This window comes from Dreissena polymorpha, chromosome 2 (assembly GCF_020536995.1).
Source record: "Dreissena polymorpha isolate Duluth1 chromosome 2, UMN_Dpol_1.0, whole genome shotgun sequence".
NCBI lineage: Eukaryota > Metazoa > Mollusca > Bivalvia > Myida > Dreissenidae > Dreissena > Dreissena polymorpha.
In genome coordinates, this window is record NC_068356.1 from 36,134,382 (window position 1) to 36,148,433 (window position 14,052).

Consider the following 14,052-nt stretch of genomic DNA (forward strand, 5'->3'; position numbering starts at 1 on the left):
CAATGTTCTAGTGGACGCCTCTGGAAATGCCATCACGATTCCGTACGACAAGCTGGACAGCATGCGAGTGTCCTGTCACACGCTTCAAGACTTCCGCCCTGGAATCGGTGGCCAGTTGTGTCAGGTGCTCTATCAGCTGATAACCAGCCTGGATTGCTTCACACTCAAGTGGAAATCAGACAACCCTGACACTGTAGACCATTATCGTATATACCAGATAAAAATAGACTCTGGAGTTGCAAAACTTATGGGTCATGTCCTTCAGCCCATCTTCAAAGTGACTTGGTTCGAGATACCAGATTATGAAAGGAATGAGAGCGTACACCACTTCAAGTTTGTAGTGAGACCAGTGCTGAAGTGTGGGGTAGTTGTGCCTTTGGATTACGCCTACTGCAAACTGTTCCAGGTGGCCTCACGTAAGGATAGCCCTGTCATTGTCACTGATTCATACCCAGGGATGTTAGAAACTGAACAAGGAAAACAAACAGCAGAAACAGGGAAAGACTCAAAAATGGTTGAGAAACAGTCTAAAGACACAAACACATTGGAAAACTTGTCAGAAAAACTGTTAGATGATCAAGATTTAGGAAAGGGCTGTTTTCCTAAAGGACGTGAATCAGAAAAGCCAAATCTGGAAACTGAACAATGCACTGCAGGTGAAGAAAATCTGGTGCATGATGTATGTAAAAAAGATGAATGTGACAGTGAGAATGTTGAGAGTACTTCAGGGGCAAGGGCCAACAGTGATATCGAAAACTTGACACAAAAACTACAAATCTCCGATTCATAGAACATACTGGTCTCAGAATTGTGTATGTATTGTGATAAATACCCTTTGCGTAATGTTATTAAATAATGCCCATTTAGTATTATTTTATGCAGAGTTGCAAGTCAATTGTGCTTATAATTGTGAAAACACACACCATAGTATAATTCAGATCCATAAAACGACCATAGTGAAATTAATATCCCGAGTCTTTGCTTTCTGTTGATATTCATAATGCTAATAGTTTACTGAAGAGTCCTGTTTTATTCTCACATGCTTGTGAAACAACTGCTGTTTACAAAAAAATCAAAGCTTGTTTATTTATTTTAGCAACTAGTTATTACTATGAAGCTCTCTGATTATATTCCTTAAATTGACGTTTCGGCATTATGCCTTTATCAAAACAATGGAAATTATATGTTAACTACATTTTTACGTCTTTTGACTGCAAAATTTAAATTACAAAGAAAATATTTTTAAACGTCAAATGACGTTGTACATGATGTCATCATAAATGACGTTATATAAAATGCCGCAAAAAATTGTAAAAATTTGCCCAAAATGAAATGACTTAAAATTATTTACTTACACATTATGTCTCAATCTTATGTTAAATGTGTGCTTTATATATTTAATAAATTGATATTTTACAATAAAACAATACATTATCATATTAAATTTTAATTTACCTAAACTTGTTTTCATAAATTTAATGAATTCAATCCATATCTATGTAAAAGATTAAAATGATATTTGATTAAATAATCATGTATACTTGCTATTCTATCTTATCATATACACATTCTGAATAAGATAAATTGCATAAAGTACTATTATTTTTACATTCATTTATGTTGATGATTAATATAAAATGTTTTTCACACATATTTTTTAATAGTTTCCCATAGCAGGACATCAATTCGATTTTTAGCTCACCTGAGCACAACGTGCTCATGGTGAGCTATTGTGATCGCCTTTTGTCCGTCGTGCGTCGTCAACATTTACCTTGTTAACACTCTAAAGGTCACATTTATTGACCATTCTTCATGAAACTTGGTTAGAACATGTGTCTCAATAATATCTTGGACGAGTTCGAAAATGGTTCCGGTTGGTTGAAAAACATGGCTGCCAGGGGGCGTGGCAGTTTTCCTTTTATTGCTATAGTTAACCTTGTTAACACTCTAGAAGTCACATTTTTAGTCCGATTTTCATAAAACTTTGTCAGAACATGTGTCCCAATAATATATTGGACGAGTTCGAAAATGGTTCCGGTTGGTTGAAAAACATGGCCGCCAGGGGGCGTGGCAGTTTTCCTTATATGGCTAGAGTAAAACCTTGTTAACACTCTAGAAGTCACATTTTTAGTCCAATCTTCATGCAACTTTGTCAGAACATGTGTGCCAATAATATCTTGGACGAGTTAGAAAATGGTTCCGGTTGGTTAAAAAACATGGCCGGTAGAGCTGCAACGATTCGATCCGATTCATTGAAAATCGATTCGAAATGCTTTGATTCGATTACGATACCAAACGTACCAAATTCGATTCGATTCTTATACATATATATACATAGATACGTAAAGCACGCTGTATTCTGACTATTGATACGGGAAGGTGAAGGTTTCAATTTACCTGTAATTAAGACCCGCGCGATTGGTTGCTTATTACTTTAGTCATCCATTCAATAAGTGCGTTATGGTCTACTTTCGGAAAAAGCGTCAAAATGGCTGGACAAGTTGTTGCCGACAAATTGAAACTATCAGATGCGCCTAAGAAGCTAAAATCAAAAGTGTGGCAGTATTTTGGGTTTAGGGATGGTAGCCCTACTGATAAAGCAAAGTGTAAACTGTGCTTCACAGATGTGGCGTACGCAAAGTCCGACTCAACCACTAATCTAATGCAACATGTCAAACGCAAACATAACGTTGATTTAGCAAGATTAAGAGGTCGCACAAGTGCAACTACTGCAGTCGCGAGCTAGAAAAGTAGTTCTATTTCTGTTGGAATTTTGTTAAGTTTATTAGAGAATGTGATTTGTCCTACAGGTAACAGGTGATGCTGTCATGTCACAATGGTAGACATGCTTATTGCGGTTTTGGGTAAGAGTATTATGTGATAGTACTACCATTCAACTGATTCCAGATACGTTCTTATGATTATTTATATATTTTTTATATTATTGTGTAATCAACACAATCTTCTAGTCAGAAGTTTTTATATTAAAATTCCTAATTGCTTTTCTTTTTTATGTGTTTTATTGAAGTCACATTTGAACAGAAATGTTAATTTTGAGGCATAAGAGTGAATATATGATAAAACTAGGTTTGAAGATGAATCGAATCAAAAAAATCGGTATCGGAGTGTCTGAAATAGAAATCAAATCGAACTGTTGGTGAATCGTTGCAGCTCTAATGGCCGCCAGGGGGCGTGGTAGTTTTCCTAATATGGCTATAGTAAAACCTTGTTAACACTCTGGAAGTCACATTTTTAGTCCAATCTTCATGAAACTTGGTCAAAACATGTGTCCCAATAATATCTTGGACGAGTTCGAAAATGGTTCCAGTTGAATGAAAAACATGGCCGCCATGGGGCGGGGCAGTTTTCCATATATGGCTTTACTGTATGGTAAAACCTTGTTAGCACTTTAGAAGTCACATTTGTGGTCCAATGCTCATGAAACTTGGTCAGAATATTTGAACTAATAATATCTGGGCTAAGTTCAAAAATGGTTGAAGTCAGTTAAAAAAACATGGCCGCAAGGGGGCGTGGCATTTTTCCTTAAATGGCTATTTACTACAAAACCTTGTTAACACTCTAGAAGTCACATTTATTATCCAATCTTTATGAAACTTGATCAGAACATTTGTTCTAACAATAGCTCGAGTGAGTTTGAAAATGGTTATGGTTCGTTGAAAAACATGGCCCCCAGGGGGGGGGGGGGGCAGTTGTCCTTATATGGCTTTAGTGAAAACTTGTTGACACTATATTAGCCACATTTATTGGCTAATCTTCATGAAACTTGGTCAGAACATTTGTCCCAATGAAATTTTGCCAGAGATTGAAGCTGGGTCATATGAGCTCAAAAACAAGGTCACAAGGTCAAATATAAAAAACATGTTAAAAGTCACTTTTTTGGTCCAAAATAATCTTCATGAATCAGCTTGCATTTTTTTCAGAATAGTCTAGTTCCTTTGGCTTTCAGGTTAGGGCCTTAGGGTCTGATGGCCCTCTTGTTTGTATTAAATCCATTTGGTGATTGTGTTTTAAACTTCTTTATGAATTCCAATTCCTTAATAAGTCTGTAATAACGGGAACTGTCTCTTATTTGTGTTAGCACTGATATACCCATGTCCTGCCCTCTGTGGCAAGCACCACTGAATTGTTCTGAGATTGGTTTATCTCTTCGTAGCAGCTTGTCAGCCTCATGTTCTTTTATGTATACTATGAAGCTGTCAGCTTTGTAAAGGCAACTTAATATTGAAACATTGATACCAGTGGTCCTGGTTTACAATTAAATTGGCAAAGATTATGTTGTACAAAGAATTTTTTTTAACTCAAAGCTATTAGATTATATTAAATTATTTCAAATTTTTTTATTGGTAATACTGTGTACATGGTATAAGGATGGCACAGATAAATACATGTACTTGTTTTTGTCAAATATGTAGCTTTGCTCAAATTAGAGTAAAGACCTGATTTCTCAACACTTTTAGGTCACTTGTAACATGAACTTGGTTTTTAAGTACTGATGGAAGGTAAAGGTTCACTCTGCCATGAGTGTTTCTACTTAGGAACCTTCTTACCTTTCCATTTATGTCTGACACAAACCTCCCCCAATAACATGTACAGTGGCTGCCCCTATGAATCAGGTCTGACATGAACCTCGCCCAATAACATGTACAGTTGCTTCCCTTATAAATCAGTATGTGCTGTGTGTGTGTGTGTATTGTCACCGATGGTTTACTGCAGGGCTGTACTATTCCCCTGTATACTTCTTGCCCTGTAGGACCAGTGATTGCATTTCCTAACTTGCAGTTTGAGCTTTGCTTTGTTCTTTACAAAAATATTTTATGGTTACATACATGTACGAGTCAAGTATTGTTCTAAAGCAGTTATGTCCCTTTGATTTTCAGAAAATAAATTATATAATTACCCAGCTGCTATATATTTGGATAATTATACCCCCACAAACCAACTTTAGGGGGGTATATAGGAGTGAGCTTGTCTGTCTGTCGGTTGGTCGGTCGATTTGTATTAAGTGTCTGCTCTCTATTTCAAGTTGTTTTCATCCGATTCACAAAGCTTGGTCAGAAGTTGTATCTAGATGATTTCTAGGTCAAGTTCAAATATTTTTGTATACTAGTAACTGTGTTGCTTGATTACATTTGGATAGTTATGAGTAGACTCCCTGGATCGGTTGGTATACAAAAACTTAATTTTGGCATTTTCTGTGTAAAATTTCGGGTTATTCAGAACAAAGAAAAGTGAAGTGTTAAGTTATCACATTTTACACATGGAAAATGCACTTGCCTGGTTGGACTGCATCACATAAATCAAGCAGGCCACAGGGCAATATACACTTGCCGTGGCTTGCGATGGAATTCAATTGTACACCCTTAGGTTTGGTAGAAAATAATCATTTGAATGCATTAAATAGTTAACTAGTTTACAGATCAGAGTTTACAAAAAAAAATATTCAAAGTAAACATTTATTGGACAATTTTTAGATATATAAAAACATGTGTTTATTAGAAAATTGTACTATTTGGTTTGACTGTTAATTGAAAACAGTGGCATATATAGAATGACACTGGCCTTTTTATGTCCCCCACTATAGTAGTGGGGGACATATTGTTTTTGCCCTGTCTGTTGGTCTGTCTGTTTGCGCCAACTTTAACATTTTGCAATAACTTTTGCTATATTGAAGATAGCAACTTCATATTTGGCATGATTGTGTATCTCATGAAGCTGCACATTTTGAGTGGTGAAAGGTCAAGGTCATCCTTCAAGGTCAGAGGTCAAATATATGTGGCCCAAATCGCTTATTTTATAAATACTTTTGCAATATTGAAGATAGCAACTTGATATTTGGCATGCATGTGCATCTCATGGAGCTGCACATTTTGAGTGGTGAAAGGTCAAGGTCATCCTTGAAGGTCAGAGGTCAAATATATGTGGCCCAAATCGCTTATTTTATGAATACTTTTGCAATATTGAAGATAGCAACTTTATATTTGGCATGCATGTGTATCTCATGGAGCTGCACATTTTGAGTGGTGAAAGGTCAAGGTCATCCTTCACAAGGTCAAGGTCATCCTACAAGGTCAAACATCATATAGGGGGACATTGTGTTTCACAAACGCATCTTGTTGCATTTGAGATTGTTTTCAAGTAAATGTGAACTCTATATCTGCTGTGTGTTCAGCTCTACATTTGTACAGAATACACAGAAGTTTCAAATTTTAAATTGAAATGGCAAGTCTAGAGTATAAGCTTGTTTTTGTTTTTATCAATCAATACTTGATTCATGTTGTATTCTTCTGGAATAAACTGCAATACGTTTTATATCACTTTACGTTATCTCTTACATTCATTTACAGCTGAACATTGCTCAAGGTTGAATTCATCTGCCAATAAACTGCAATACATATTATTTCACTTTACGTTATCTCTTACATTCATTACAGCTGAACATTGCTCACGGTCACAGAGAATTTAAATTACCAACTATTGGAAAGTTGACATTCACTATAGTTTGTGATACATCACACTTTGCGTCACGACCATGGATTGCAATAGCAATGTATCCGGACTTTAATAGACTATTATTATTTTGGTTGTCAAAAACCTATTGTTATTATGCCCTACTTCAAAGAAGTGATATCTAGAGAAGTTGCAAATATCTAAAGTGATATGCAGTGTTTCCAATAAGAGGTGGCCAATTTTAAAACTTGAATAGGTTTTTAACCTCTTAGAAATCATGTAGCCATAACCTGTAATAAGTGCATGCCTTCAATACTGTTTTAGTTTATAAGCGTATACTACAAATAAAATAATTTAAATACAGACAAATGCATGTTTATGAAGACTTCTGATTCATTTTTGGCCTATTTTCAGAAAATGTGTTGTACATGTTGCATTCAATCATTATACCCCCACAAACGAAGTTTAGGGGGGAATATAGGAGTGAACTTGTCTGTCGGTCGGTCGGTCAGTCGGTCCGTATTAAGTGTCCGCTCTCTAATTCAAGTAGTTTTCATCCGATCTTCACCAAACTTGGTCAGAAGTTGTATCTACATGATGTCTAGGCCAAGTTCGAACCGAACATGGGCCTTGCCGGGTCAAAAACTAGGTCAGAAGTTGTATCTAGATGATGTCTTGGCCAGGTTCAAACATTGGTCATGGCAGGTCAAAAACTAGGTCAAGGGGTCACCTAGTGCGTTTTAAACATCGCACATGGTGTCCGTTCTCTAATTCAAGTAGTTTACATTCGATCTTCACCACACTTGGTCAGATGTTGTATCTAGATGATGTGTAGGTCAAGTTCTAACATGGGCCATGCCAGGTAAAAAACTAGGTCACAGGGTCACTTAGTGCATTTTGAAAATTGAGCATGGTGTCCGCTGCTGTTTTTTTTTACAACATGCAAAATAGTCTGTGTCAATGCGGCATAGGGGGGTATTCGTCACATCTGTGACAAAGCTTTAGTTTGGTGACAGAGCTTGGACAAGCAATATTTTGATAATAAACTGCGCCCTTTTTGCGTTTGACTCTTAAGTATAAATATGACCTTAAATTATATAGCTCTTAACATAACTAGAGCTTTGTCACAGACGTGCTGAATACCCCCACATGCCACATCGACACATAATATTTTGCATGTCGTCTTCACAAAAAACAGGGGACACCATGCTCAATTTTTTAAACGCACTAAGTGACCCCTTGACCTAGTTTTTGACCCAGAAAGGCCCATGTTCTAACTTGGCCTTAAGATCATCTCCATAAAACTTCTGACCAAGTTTGGTGAAGATCGGATGTAAACAACTTGAATAAGAGAGCGAACACCATGCTGAATGTTAAAAAATGCACTAAGTGACCCCGTGACCTAGTTTTAGACCCGGAATGGCCCATGTTCAAACTTGTCCTAGAGATCATTTAGATAAAACTTGTGACCAAGTTTGGTGAGGATTGGATGAAAACTACTTGAATTAGAGAGCGGACAACATGGTGAGGTTTAAAACGCACTAAGATACCCCGTGACCTAGTTTTTGACCTGGCATGACCCATATTCAAACTTGACCTAGAAATCATCTAGATACAACTTCTGACCAAGTTTGGTGAAGATTGGATGAAAACTATCTAAATTAGAGAGCGGACAACATTGTGATGTTTAAAACGCTCTAAGTGACCCCTTGATCTTGTTTTTGACCCGGCATGATCCATATTCAAACATGCCCTAAACATGATCAAGATACAACTTCTGACCAATTTTGGTGAAGATTGGATAAAAACTACTTGAATTATAGAGCGGACAACATGGTGGGGTTTAAAACACACTAAGTTACCTAGTTTTTGACCCGGCATGGCCCATGTTCGAACTTGACATTCTGACCAAGTGTGGTGAAGATCGGATTTAAACAACTTGAAATAGAGAGCGGACACCATGCTCAATGTGTAAAACATACTAAATAACCCTGTGACCTAGTTTTTGATCTGGCATGGCCCATGTTCGAAATTAGCCTTCAGATCATCTAGATAAAACTTATGACCAAGTTTGGTGAAGATTGGATGAAAACTACTTGAATAAGAGAGAGGACACCATGCTGAATGTTAAAAAACGCACAAAGTGACCCCATGATCTAGTTTTTGACCCGGCAAGGCCCATGTTCGGTTCGAACTTGGCCTAGACATCATGTAGATACAACTTCTGACCAAGTTTGGTGAAGATCGGATGAAAACTACTTGAATTAGAGAGCTGACAACATGCTGAATGTTTAATACGCACTAAGTGACCCCGTGACCTAGTTTTTGACCCGGCAAGGCCCTTGTTCAAACTTGGGCTAGACATCACGTAGATACAACTTCTGAGCAAGGTTGGTGAAGATCGGATGAAAACTACTTGAATTAGAGAGCGGACAACATGCTGAATGTTTAAAACGCACTAAGTGACCCCGTGACCTAGTTTTTGACCCGGCAAGGCCCATGTTCGAACTTTGCCTAGACATCATGTAGATACAACTTCTGACCATGTTTGATGAAGATCGGATGAAAAGTACTTGAATTAGAGAGCGGACAACATGCTGAATGTTTAAAACGCACTAAGTGACCCCGTGACCTAGTTTTTGACCCGGCAAGGCCCATGTTTGAACTATGCCTATATGTAGATACAATATCTGACCAAGTTTGGTGAAGATCGGATGAAAAGTACTTGAATTAGAGAGCGGACAACATGCTGAATGTTTAAAACGCACTAAGTGACCCCGTGACCTAGTTTTTGACCCGGCAAGGCCCATGTTTGAACTATGCCTATATGTAGATACAATATCTGACCAAGTTTGGTGAAGATCGGATGAAAACTACTTGAATTAGAGAGCGGACAACATGCTCAATGTTTAAAACGCACTAAGTTACCCTGTGACCTAGTTTTTAATCCGGCATGACCCATATTCGAACTTGACCTAGACATCATCTAGATACAACATCTGACCAAGTTAAGTGAAGATCGGACCGACAGACCGACAAGCTCACTCCTATATACCCCCCTAAACTAGAGAGCGGACACTTAATACCGACTGACCGACAGACAAGCTCACTCCTATATACCCCCCTAAACTTCGTTTGTGGGGTATAATAATTTTTAAAATGTTAATACTCTCATTTGAAAAACAGCTGTATTATGGGAATGCTGCAAACAGCCAGAGTAGTATGTCTGGAGCCCAAGGTTTTGAATCATGAATAGACCAACTCCCAAATAGGCGAGATTTTGGATAAACCCACTATGTGGGTACAGAAACATAACAAATCCCTTCAAAATCACACACTGTATTGAGGGTTATTATTTAAACAAATTAGCATAGGTGGAGAAAATGGGACAACTTTGTTTGTACCTACATTTGAGACCATATAATGGTTTTTCCAAAGTTGTGGAGATCTGTATACCATCTTTTGATTCTCAAACAACTTGGCATCATCATAATCATTCCCTTGACAGGTCTGGCCTTTGGGGGTAAATGAGAGACGACAATACAGAAATCCTCCAGTCAGGAATGGGTTTTGTGCTGCTGAGAGTTATTCATCACATAAATCAAGCAGGCCACAGGGCAATATACACTTGCCGTGGCTTGCGATGGAATTCAATTGTACACCCTTAGGTTTGGTAGAAAATAATCATTTGAATGCATTAAATAGTTAACTAGTTTACAGATCAGAGTTTACAAAAAAAAATATTCAAAGTAAACATTTATTGGACAATTTTTAGATATATAAAAACATGTGTTTATTAGAAAATTGTACTATTTGGTTTGACTGTTAATTGAAAACAGTGGCATATATAGAATGACACTGGCCTTTTTATGTCCCCCACTATAGTAGTGGGGGACATATTGTTTTTGCCCTGTCTGTTGGTCTGTCTGTTTGCGCCAACTTTAACATTTTGCAATAACTTTTGCTATATTGAAGATAGCAACTTCATATTTGGCATGATTGTGTATCTCATGAAGCTGCACATTTTGAGTGGTGAAAGGTCAAGGTCATCCTTCAAGGTCAGAGGTCAAATATATGTGGCCCAAATCGCTTATTTTATAAATACTTTTGCAATATTGAAGATAGCAACTTGATATTTGGCATGCATGTGCATCTCATGGAGCTGCACATTTTGAGTGGTGAAAGGTCAAGGTCATCCTTGAAGGTCAGAGGTCAAATATATGTGGCCCAAATCGCTTATTTTATGAATACTTTTGCAATATTGAAGATAGCAACTTTATATTTGGCATGCATGTGTATCTCATGGAGCTGCACATTTTGAGTGGTGAAAGGTCAAGGTCATCCTTCACAAGGTCAAGGTCATCCTACAAGGTCAAACATCATATAGGGGGACATTGTGTTTCACAAACGCATCTTGTTGCATTTGAGATTGTTTTCAAGTAAATGTGAACTCTATATCTGCTGTGTGTTCAGCTCTACATTTGTACAGAATACACAGAAGTTTCAAATTTTAAATTGAAATGGCAAGTCTAGAGTATAAGCTTGTTTTTGTTTTTATCAATCAATACTTGATTCATGTTGTATTCTTCTGGAATAAACTGCAATACGTTTTATATCACTTTACGTTATCTCTTACATTCATTTACAGCTGAACATTGCTCAAGGTTGAATTCATCTGCCAATAAACTGCAATACATATTATTTCACTTTACGTTATCTCTTACATTCATTACAGCTGAACATTGCTCACGGTCACAGAGAATTTAAATTACCAACTATTGGAAAGTTGACATTCACTATAGTTTGTGATACATCACACTTTGCGTCACGACCATGGATTGCAATAGCAATGTATCCGGACTTTAATAGACTATTATTATTTTGGTTGTCAAAAACCTATTGTTATTATGCCCTACTTCAAAGAAGTGATATCTAGAGAAGTTGCAAATATCTAAAGTGATATGCAGTGTTTCCAATAAGAGGTGGCCAATTTTAAAACTTGAATAGGTTTTTAACCTCTTAGAAATCATGTAGCCATAACCTGTAATAAGTGCATGCCTTCAATACTGTTTTAGTTTATAAGCGTATACTACAAATAAAATAATTTAAATACAGACAAATGCATGTTTATGAAGACTTCTGATTCATTTTTGGCCTATTTTCAGAAAATGTGTTGTACATGTTGCATTCAATCATTATACCCCCACAAACGAAGTTTAGGGGGGAATATAGGAGTGAACTTGTCTGTCGGTCGGTCGGTCAGTCGGTCCGTATTAAGTGTCCGCTCTCTAATTCAAGTAGTTTTCATCCGATCTTCACCAAACTTGGTCAGAAGTTGTATCTACATGATGTCTAGGCCAAGTTCGAACCGAACATGGGCCTTGCCGGGTCAAAAACTAGGTCACGGGGTCACTTAGTGCGTTTTAAACATTCAGCATGTTGTCCGCTCTCTAATTCAAGTAGTTTTCATCCGATCTTCACCAAACTTGGTCAGATATTGTATCTACATATAGGCATAGTTCAAACATGGGCCTTGCCGGGTCAAAAACTAGGTCACGGGGTCACTTAGTGCGTTTTAAACATTCAGCATGTTGTCCGCTCTCTAATTCAAGTACTTTTCATCCGATCTTCACCAAACTTGGTCAGATATTGTATCTACATATAGGCATAGTTCAAACATGGGCCTTGCCGGGTCAAAAACTAGGTCACGGGGTCACTTAGTGCGTTTTAAACATTCAGCATGTTGTCCGCTCTCTAATTCAAGTACTTTTCATCCGATCTTCATCAAACATGGTCAGAAGTTGTATCTACATGATGTCTAGGCAAAGTTCGAACATGGGCCTTGCCGGGTCAAAAACTAGGTCACGGGGTCACTTAGTGCGTTTTAAACATTCAGCATGTTGTCCGCTCTCTAATTCAAGTAGTTTTCATCCGATCTTCACCAACCTTGCTCAGAAGTTGTATCTACGTGATGTCTAGCCCAAGTTTGAACAAGGGCCTTGCCGGGTCAAAAACTAGGTCACGGGGTCACTTAGTGCGTATTAAACATTCAGCATGTTGTCAGCTCTCTAATTCAAGTAGTTTTCATCCGATCTTCACCAAACTTGGTCAGAAGTTGTATCTACATGATGTCTAGGCCAAGTTCGAACCGAACATGGGCCTTGCCGGGTCAAAAACTAGATCATGGGGTCACTTTGTGCGTTTTTTAACATTCAGCATGGTGTCCTCTCTCTTATTCAAGTAGTTTTCATCCAATCTTCACCAAACTTGGTCATAAGTTTTATCTAGATGATCTGAAGGCTAAGTTCGAACATGGGCCATGCCAGATCAAAAACTAGGTCACAGGGTTATTTAGTATGTTTTACACATTGAGCATGGTGTCCGCTCTCTATTTCAAGTTGTTTAAATCCGATCTTCACCACACTTGGTCAGAATGTCAAGTTCGAACATGGGCCATGCCGGGTCAAAAACTAGGTAACTTAGTGTGTTTTAAACCCCACCATGTTGTCCGCTCTCTAATTCAAGTAGTTTTTATCCAATCTTCACCAAAATTGGTCAGAAGTTGTATCTTGATCATGTTTAGGGCATGTTTGAATATGGATCATGCCGGGTCAAAAACAAGATCAAGGGGTCACTTAGAGCGTTTTAAACATCACAATGTTGTCCGCTCTCTAATTTAGATAGTTTTCATCCAATCTTCACCAAACTTGGTCAGAAGTTGTATCTAGATGATTTCTAGGTCAAGTTTGAATATGGGTCATGCCAGGTCAAAAACTAGGTCACGGGGTATCTTAGTGCGTTTTAAACCTCACCATGTTGTCCGCTCTCTAATTCAAGTAGTTTTCATCCAATCCTCACCAAACTTGGTCACAAGTTTTATCTAAATGATCTCTAGGACAAGTTTGAACATGGGCCATTCCGGGTCTAAAACTAGGTCACGGGGTCACTTAGTGCATTTTTTAACATTCAGCATGGTGTTCGCTCTCTTATTCAAGTTGTTTACATCCGATCTTCACCAAACTTGGTCAGAAGTTTTATGGAGATGATCTTAAGGCCAAGTTAGAACATGGGCCTTTCTGGGTCAAAAACTAGGTCAAGGGGTCACTTAGTGCGTTTAAAAAATTGAGCATGGTGTCCCCTGTTTTTTGTGAAGACGACATGCAAAATATTATGTGTCGATGTGGCATGTGGGGGTATTCAGCACGTCTGTGACAAAGCTCTAGTTATGTTAAGAGCTATATAATTTAAGGTCATATTTATACTTAAGAGTCAAACGCAAAAAGGGCGCAGTTTATTATCAAAATATTGCTTGTCCAAGCTCTGTCACCAAACTAAAGCTTTGTCACAGATGTGACGAATACCCCCCTATGCCGCATTGACACAGACTATTTTGCATGTTGTAAAAAAAAACAGCAGCGGACACCATGCTCAATTTTCAAAATGCACTAAGTGACCCTGTGACCTAGTTTTTTACCTGGCATGGCCCATGTTAGAACTTGACCTACACATCATCTAGATACAACATCTGACCAAGTGTGGTGAAGATCGAATGTAAACTACTTGAATTAGAGAACGGACACCATG

At 37.8% G+C, this 14,052-nt stretch overlaps 1 protein-coding gene across 3 annotated transcripts in view; it reads left to right on the forward strand.

Annotated features, from left to right (window-relative positions):
• LOC127866587 (cytosolic endo-beta-N-acetylglucosaminidase-like) overlaps positions 1-11,081 on the forward strand; it is a 33,867-nt gene extending 22,786 nt beyond the window's left edge. For 2 of the 3 annotated variants that reach the window (XM_052407220.1, XM_052407221.1), the window contains exon 13: positions 12-6,330. In XM_052407220.1, coding sequence (XP_052263180.1) covers positions 12-790 — 779 coding nt within the window. In that variant the 3' untranslated portion in view covers positions 791-6,330. Of the gene's footprint in view, positions 1-11; positions 6,331-10,653 lie in introns of those variants that run through there. The other variant, XR_008043044.1, reaches the window with a different exon arrangement.
• Positions 11,082-14,052: the final 2,971 nt, after the last annotated feature.